The 9,090-nt window shown below is 35.4% G+C and overlaps 1 protein-coding gene across 40 annotated transcripts in view; it reads right to left on the bottom strand.

The window, feature by feature from the left end:
• FUBP1 (far upstream element binding protein 1) overlaps positions 1 to 9,090 on the bottom strand; it is a 44,545-nt gene that overhangs the window by 22,108 nt on the left and 13,347 nt on the right. For 13 of the 40 annotated variants that reach the window (XM_085511506.1, XM_085511509.1, XM_085511507.1 and 10 more), the window contains 4 exons: positions 8,046 to 8,174; positions 7,333 to 7,407; positions 3,190 to 3,335; positions 607 to 654 (listed from right to left, as the gene is read on the bottom strand). In XM_085511506.1, coding sequence (XP_085367632.1) covers positions 607 to 654; positions 3,190 to 3,335; positions 7,333 to 7,407; positions 8,046 to 8,174 — 398 coding nt within the window. Of the gene's footprint in view, positions 1 to 606; positions 655 to 1,396; positions 1,619 to 2,426; positions 2,796 to 3,189; positions 3,336 to 7,332; positions 7,408 to 8,045; positions 8,175 to 9,090 lie in introns of those variants that run through there. The other 27 variants (XM_085511513.1, XM_085511528.1, XM_085511511.1 and 24 more) reach the window with 6 other exon arrangements.

Below are 9,090 nucleotides of genomic sequence, written 5' to 3'. Positions count from 1 at the left end.
CATTTGCTGTATCATTAACATTTAATTGGTGCTTTTCCAAGTAAAACATACTAATCTCTGAAACTCCAGATTCTATTTTCCTACCTTGTCAAGTATGAATTAGCAAACTAAGTTATCTAAAAATGCCACTATCACACTGTAACTCTAAGACAAGTCATCAAGTTCAGCGGCAACACGAAGTTATATTCTTTGTATTTACGTCTTATGGATTGAGTGACAACAGTGCCCTACTGTAAAAAACATTTGTGAAGGCTGTTGACATTTCTATCACAAGTAATTCCTGCATATTTTAAAGGTTTTGATTCTTTAATTGCAACAAGTAGCTACTGGAAGAAAAAGAACAAGAATGACTATTTATTCTGCTCCACTTCAATTACTGCAGTCCACTCAACTTTTCTTACAAAAAAAATATACATATTTACCTAGAAATATAAACAGTTGTTTAAAAACTTAAAAAAAGACTTTCCACTGAAATGGAACCGTGAGTAACAATGCATTTGGGAAAGCAGAAGATTGCTTTTCAATACACAACCACAAAGATCTCACAGGGACAACATTAATGTACTGAAATATTTAAATTTATATACTTCCTTAGGTTGTGCTTACCTGTTGCTTTTTTGCAGCAGAACCTAAGGTGGAAGGTCTGGGAAGGCACTGTGAAGTATAAATAATTGCACTGTTTGCAATTAATAAAGATTTTATACCTTAAATGAATCAAAATCAACAGCCTCCATTTTGTGAATGATAAAGAATCCAGTGAATTCAATTTTGCTCAGTTTAGTACATAACAAATGCACCATTCTTTACGATTATCTACAAAATACCATGCAAAATATCTCAACTATTATACTTCATACCCTACACTAAAGATAGCAAATACCCTCCTATCCTTTATAAGGTACCAGAATAATTCCTAATTGTTAAAGGGATAAAAATAATTCCTTCCATTTCTACAGCACAGTACATACATTGCTAATTACCTGAATAGACTACTTCAAATTTCAAGCCTCAACTTTTATTTCTCTGTGCAGCCACCCTAAAAAAAATTTATTCTCAAAGCAACAATACGTTGTTCCAAGAAGATAAAGTAACAGTTATAGAATTAAAACATACCTACATCACTACATATCTGCAAACTATCTGACGACAAAAACAACTGGCTATCAAGTGGTTCCAAAAACTTCAATGTTACAATATGCATACTTTAATACACTGAATGATAGAGCTGTCTCACGAGTACTAAAGAAAATACTATTACTCAGATAAACAGCAACATAATTGTTTTTTTTTTGCTATTGCTATACCATTCAGGAATACTTACCCACAAAGCTCACATTATGTGTATGTAATATGTATATACGCAAACCTATGTTTCTGAATCAAGAAGCAATTACAGTTTCCTAAGATATCAGCACTGTATTCCAACATAATATTCACACAAGTATGGCATTTGCATTATGTGGAACATTGACAAAAAGATACTGTTGCAGTTCATCAATTTGTCATTCTGATGTACTTACAGTGCAATGCTCCTTGAAGGAACAATCAAGGATGATACACAGCACAGTCCTCCTCACCCCTACAGAGCTAGTTCTATACTGGCTGGATCAAACCTGCACTTCAACAGACAATGGCAAGACAGACTGTATTGCATGTTGTCTAATATATGCAAAGAGCCAATAAATATGCAAAGAGCAAACAGGATTTCAAGAGAATCAGATGTTTAGTATGAGCATTAGAGCAATAAGAAATTTCAAGTATATAAAAAAAATAAAAATCAATCGATTCAAGTACTTGAGTATTTATGAAAATAGAAGTTATCTGCTCTGCAGGAAGTTCTCAACCACTCCCCATCAAACAAAACAGCGTTTCAAGGACAGATGCAATTTCTGTAACTACTATGCATACCACATTCACTTTTCTACACTGAATTTTGAAGTGGACTACTTTTAACTGAAGGCTTAAGCACATTACTTAAAATAAATGTTATAACTAGCCTGAAAAAATCCTCAAAGTAATTACGCAGGAACAGGTTTGAAGTATTCAACTAAAAACAAAAGTCATCTGTTGTAACAGCTGCACAGATCTGAAACAGTGGTCACATGTAAAAGGAAATTTCACTGTTAATGCAATGGAAGTATGCCAAAAGATCATCATAAACACATGCAGTTTTAATCAAATAGAAAGAAAATTAAGATATCAAGATCACTGGTGCTAGGCAGCAAAATACAACGAACAAAAGAGATCCTCCATCTACAACTATTCTGCAAGAGGGGAAAAACATGCTAACGACAACTGTTTAAACTCAACAAAGTTCCAAGGGGGGGAAAAAAAATAATCTCAATTGTGTACAGGTACCTTGATTCTGCGTTGTAAATCAATCCTATAATTCTTTAAATACCCACATATCCAACTTACCGACACAGGAGGTTTCATATTATTTATTGTAAAGCACAAAACAGGCATTTTAAAAGTGATAAAGAATACATTGAAAAAGTACATTTATATCACAAAGCATTGACCACATAATTGCAAATACATTTGCTGGAATGTGTACATCTACACTAATACTAAAAACAAACCATTTTTCATTTCTACACAGAAATATTACCTCCTATCAGTAGTGATAGATATTTTGTACATTTTCAAAAACACTATTTTTTTTCTTTTTTTTTTTTTTTAAACCAAACAAAATTAAGATCTTCATCAAGGCGTCTGCATCCATACATTTAACAAAGGTATTTTCCCCCACACAATGAAGCAAATACTGTATTGTCCACTTCTTATTATTGGCCCTGTGCAGAAGAGATACATAAGAGATACACAACAAGTTAAAGAAAATCCATTAAATCGAGCTAACTCAGGAGTGAAGCCTTTAAGAAAGAAAAATTGGTTAATGTAAATGGTGGTGGCTTCTTGCATGGTTTTCAAAACCCTGGGAGGAGAAAGTTTTTTTCTTTTTCTTTTTTTTTTTTTTTAAATTAAAATCACCAAACACACAGATAGATACAGAAATCAAGTTATCACATAAACAACGTCATCTATTAATTATTCTGATAACAGGTACTGTGCTAGGAGAAAAAAAAAAAAAGCATACTCCAAAGGTAGCAAAGCAGAAGACATGCAAAACAATATCTATAAGTACTGAAACAGAAGCTAGCCAGAAAACACACTGAAGGAAGTTTATACCTGTGGTGCTGGAGGATGCTGTGGCATTCCCTGGGGACTTGTCTGGGCATAATAAGCTGCCTGCTGCCTGTAGTACTCGGCCCATGCTGCGCTGTAATCTGGCTGACCACCAGGCGGAGCTCCAGCAGGTGCAGGAACTGCTTGACCTACAAGTGATTCAGGTTTTATAGCTTTGCTGCTGCTACACAAGTGAAACAATTCCAAAATCCCATTACCTAGCAAACATCACTTTGCTTACACTTCTGAACAACCTTGTGGCTGCTCCTTCTTACCTTACTTCTCATTATACCACTTTAATGCAGTGATTTCCAAAGTCCAAAAGCTTAAGTCCTTGTAACATCTGGTCTACACCAATCTGACCAACCAGTTTAAACCAAAATACAAGTTAGCAGGGGAGATCACGTTCCATCACCTACCTAATCTGACCTGATCTTATACTGTACAGCCTGCAATACTTAATTTGTCAGAACCTCATTTATGCACTCCCCCAGTTTCAGTATGCTCAGTGTGATGTCTGGATTTCTGCAAGTTATCTTTTTTCAAAAGAGCACTAATGTTTGTAAACTTTTATTCCACAAGAGTACAGCCCTGAAACTTCTCAACCACTGCTCAAGTGCCTGTAAGTAACAATACATACAGACAGCTAAGAACAACTGATCTTTCCCATAACATCAAACAACACTTTAAAACATTTTTATAAAGGTGATAAGACTAACACACTGACTCTCTCATGTATCAAAAATGCTACAGCCAAACTGAAGACCTAAGCCATACTACTATTTCAAGGCAGGTCTGTAGCAGGCATACTTACTTCCTTTCCCCTTATTTCAGAACAAGCAAAACTACTCCAATTATTACCATTATGTTCTTCAAAGATCTTTGTCTCAAAGGTTCTTTGCCAGTTACCACTGAAGAAGATACCTGACTATGAACACAAGCTTCTCTATTCAGTCACTGCTTGCACACATCCAGACAGAAGGGGTCCATATATATTTTCTTTAACTTCTGAAATAAAGCACTTCTTACTACTGCAATACACGTTCTTAAGAGGTCAGAATATTTCCATGTGGAAAAAGTCAGGCCTAGATTACTACCATTGAAACACAACCCACAACCCACCCCCCCAGCCAAACTGTTACACTTTTTCTAGTGCAAAAGGAAACAAAACCAAACCCTATCCTATCACACTACATCAAGCAAATCTAAGTAAAATGCAAGCTTCTATCCTATGCAATTTTAAGAGAGTGCCCCTAGTCTGATCTTCTGCTAACAGTGGGGAGCTTCCAAAGGATGAAGGCTGGATACTGCCCATATCAACTCACTTCTTATTCAACTGCAAGACCACAGAGCAGCCTTCTGCTATAAATTACAATTTAGTCTTCTGATCAAGAAGTCTAACCACAGCTATCTTTAAAATATCGCTACAAACCATCCCAGGATACCCTTTTTCCAAGTTTCCAAGGCAATACATGTATTAACTCCTACAATGACATACAGATCAGTTAGTGAAATGTGACTTCGTGTTTCTTAGGAACCAATATCCTTGGAAGATTTTTACTGATGTAGTTAAAGAAAAATAGTATAACTTCATTTCAAAACAACACTACCAACATATCTTCAAGCATTAACCTGCTGTCTTGTTAACCTGAAGTTTAAAACAAGTATTTAAATGTATGACTTAGGGTACTAGGAGAAAGCTTGAGCCACCTACGAGACACACATACAGTAACTTACCGGTGTGCATAAGAAATTTCATTAGCTCTTCAGTCTTACTTTTAATTGTATTTGCTACTCAAAGCAATAGTTCCTGAGCAAAACAAGGGTCTGAAAAACAGGACAGACCTTGCCACTGTGTTTGTGAGTGAGTTGGTAACATGTAACTTTCAAGCCACTGTTATCACAAGCTCAAAAATCATAGGCAGAACACAGAAAATGTGTGATTGGCTGCGTCCTACTAAACAAGTAGAAAGTCACTTAGGAAAACAGCATTACAGTTTTCATTACAATATTCAGAACGCTTTAGTTTTCAGGTCACTATGAGAAAAAATCCATAGCACTAGTTGCAGTATTGCAAGAAAGTTGTTCAGTTTAGCACTACTATGAGCTTAGTGTAGTCTCCTCCAGCAGCCAAACTAAAATCATTAGGGCTCTTCACTCACATTTCAGTTCAATTACCTGAAATAGCACATGTATGAATTTTTTTATAACATCTGTTTGTGTAACTATCTGTGCTGTGAGAAATCTGAAATGGAATCCAAGAATGACCCTTAATTCTGAATTTTCTCCTTTTGCGTGAATTAGGGACAGCAGCATTACAGCACAACAGGAAGCACAAGCAATAGCAGCTGTATTTGAGAGATGTGAGACCGCAAGAATGTGCTGATGTAGAACCTTCCCATGTCAGCTCTTCTACCATTTAACATCGTAAAGGAAGCAAGGAAAAACACCCAATTATTTACTGCAAAACAGGGAACCTGCTCCTCAATCCCACTTGTTCAGTTCATCCTCCAAGTGGATCACGGGAGAAATTACAGATTCTATCTCAATGCTTTTATCATGCCAAAGCAGAAGATGGTTTTTATGACTTACAAACTTAGGCAAAGACTAGGGAAAAGAAAAAGAAAAAAGAAAAAAAAGATCAGAACTGCCTGTTTTTCCTCTTGTTTTTTGTAAGAATTTATCCATTGTGAATTTTAAGAACAATTCTTCACATTTCCTAATGTTTTCTTCTCAGAACTAAGACTCCTTTCCAGACGTGCTCCCCAGAGCTACCCACCACCTTTAGAGCCAATGTTTAGTTAGAGCAAGCGCAACACTACAGCAGTGCTCACTTTCAGAGATAACAAAGCAGGGTCTCTCATCTTTTTGATAACGAATTAAATTACTCTTAATTTAAGGGCAGTAAAAAAGCTCTAGTACCTTGCATTGACCATGTGAGCTGTGATGACAGAGACAGCAAAGTCAGAAAACAAAAAACCTCCACCAAAATCCAATCAAACAATAAAAAACCTTGTTAAATGAAACTGGAAGAGAAAGAATGTTCATTACATCTTAAAAACCAAGTGTTTCGAAGTTCAGTTTTTACAATCTCATATACAGTCCTTGAAATATCACATCACTCTATCTTTTGTTTCATTGATATATGCTACACCAATAAGCATGAAGGTAATTATGTCTTGGCAAACTGAGATCAAGTTGGTTGCAAGTTGGTAGGAGGAATCAAGCACGTCATTATTCCTAACTCCAAAGCTCTGTAGAATATCTTACTGAATAGAAGGGGTGCCATCCAAAGAGGGGAAAAAAGAGAAAAACAACAACAAAAACCCAACAATAATAGTAAAAAAAATCAATCTGTCCCACTAACATTAAACAAACCAATCCCCCAGCAAATGAAAAACCAACAAATAAATCAGATGTCTTCTTATACAAATCTACATCATGTATAGTAAACATGAGAGATCAGTACAGTCTGAACATTTACATACAAGACTTCACCATGATTTCAAAGACAGCATTTTCTGCCAATGCACAAGATCACATATTCTCTCTTTATTCAGCGATGGAACCTTAAACTGTAGATGTCAATACTTCTTAATAGTCAGGTTGATCAAACTATTAATGAAGGTTGCAACTACATATAAACTTCAGTTTAAAGCACAGCACTTAAATGCTGCAAAACAAATACTATTAAAAAAGCAATAATGTAAATGAAAGTTAGTTCTGACTTTAATGATCACAGAAAGAAGAAGTTAGAACAAGAAAAAGGAAGGTAATTGAAAGCATAGAAAGCAAATCTACTGAACACCAAAACCAACACTTTCATTAAAAAAACCCTCAAAATGCACTTGAAAATATTTTAAAATACTTAAAATTTTAAGCATACAACAACAAGGATTCTTTCCCCATGATTAAGTACAGCCATCTTTAAGCAGATAGTTTTTTCCCAAAGTTCATTACTGGAATGAATACAATTAAATGCCTTCACTGTTCTATTTTCTTCCAAGGTCAAGGTTTTGGTACTATTGTTAAGGGGAAAAGTCCATAATGCATTTTTCTTTAAATAAAAAAATAAATGTCATCAAATGAGACACACAGATCTCCTACAACATCCTACTACAGAACAAGAAAAATATGCACACGTACCCATTTTTTTGTAGTATTCCTCCCATGCCTTTGTATAGTCAACCTGCCCTGCTGGTGCTGGGTTTGGCTGATCTCCTGAATTGAGCAACAACGAATGAAGGTTTAAATAAAATGACTGAATTTGCTTTTCCATAACAACTTACAAAGAATCATATGAATTTTTTAAGCAATAATCTCAATATTACTCAAATCTGTCAGTAAAAGCCTCCAAGAAATAAGCTGCTAAAAACATAAACAATTACTAAAAGAAGCCAAGAACTATGTATTTATTCATCATGCAATCAGAATTCAGAAAAGCATACATCTCTCACATTATAAAATGCTAATTAAAAATGCATTAAGCCTCTAACTATTGTAACACACAACTTAATATCACAACTATAATTTTCTCAAAACCACAGGAAGTGAGGCAAATGGCAATTAACTGGCTCATTCCATTTTTGCTTCTAAATGACCACACTATAAAGATGCAAATTAAACTAGCCTAAGCAGCAGGAAAATTATGTGTTTGGAGTTAATTACAAGACAAAGAGCAGACTACCTTGATTAATGCTGAAATAATAACCAGCAATGCTGAAGACTGTAAACAGTATTTTTCTAAGAAAACAACATACCTTAAAATACATTTACCCAGCATACAAAGACAATTAGAAAATTATGGCACATCTACAACCACAGCAATGAGAAACTTATCTACTTTACTGAGCAGTTACCTTGTCCGTTGGTTTGGGTTGTAGCTGGTCCACCAGGAGGGGCTGCAGGTGGTGGCTGTGCTTGCTGCTGATAGTAGTGAGCATAGTAAGCTGCCCATGCTGCTGAATTAGGATCTGTTCCTGGCTTACCTATGAAGGAAATACAAGCACTTATGAAAACACTGCTCTCAATTAACCCTGTCCTAGGCACCTTCATTTTCCTCCAAAGAAAACTCCATCTAAATCACCATGTCAGCCTTCTATTTTTCCTTTCTAGCACAAGCTTCCCATCAGGTCTCATATAAGTGCGCTGTATAAAGCATACTTACACAAAACTGCTGAGATAGTATCTTTCAAGAAACTATGCTGCTACAACACCATTTATTTTTTTAAGCAGAAACATATTAGAATTTATTTAAGCAGTCATGTTACTAAACAGCTGCAACAATGAATCATTCTATCGCTGAACTTCAATGGTTTCACTCTCATCATAGCCTTGCACCCACAAGGCTGGCAAAAGTAATACAACAGCAACGTTTTTAAACAGTAAAATACAGAAACAGTACTTTAGAACCTGGGTTCCCATACGTGGCTATAAAGCATCACTGTTTACTTACAGCTTTTTAGTAAAACAAATGATTGCAACATTCGTTTCTTCTGTGGCTATTTCCATGCTTCCCTTATTTTTAACTACATCTAGGTAGGCCAATGATGTTGCTTTCTAGGTCTTACTTCTCTAATGTTTCTCACATAAAGCCTGTAGGAACGGTTTCTTCCTTCTTGCTGAATCACACAAAAATTGATTACATTAACACACTGGCAATCCACAAAAATTTCATAGCTGCTATTAGAAGCCATGATGTTCTATAATACAACCAGCTCCATTTAGTAACATTTGCATCCATGAAGAACATAAATATTTCTGCAAATAACTGGGGCCAAATGCTGAAAAATTTCACACAAGAACACATACACAAATGACATTTTAGGAGAACTACTATGAGAATGAAAATACATTTTCCCCAAACCAAAAATAGGTAAGCAATTGACTGAAGAGAAAAAAGAA

This window comes from Coturnix japonica, chromosome 11 (genome assembly GCF_054131305.1).
Source record: "Coturnix japonica strain WE chromosome 11, WE-NBRP24, whole genome shotgun sequence".
Lineage (NCBI taxonomy): Eukaryota > Metazoa > Chordata > Aves > Galliformes > Phasianidae > Coturnix > Coturnix japonica.
Note: the sequence above shows the minus strand (reverse complement) of the source record. Positions and strands in the feature narration are given on the sequence as shown.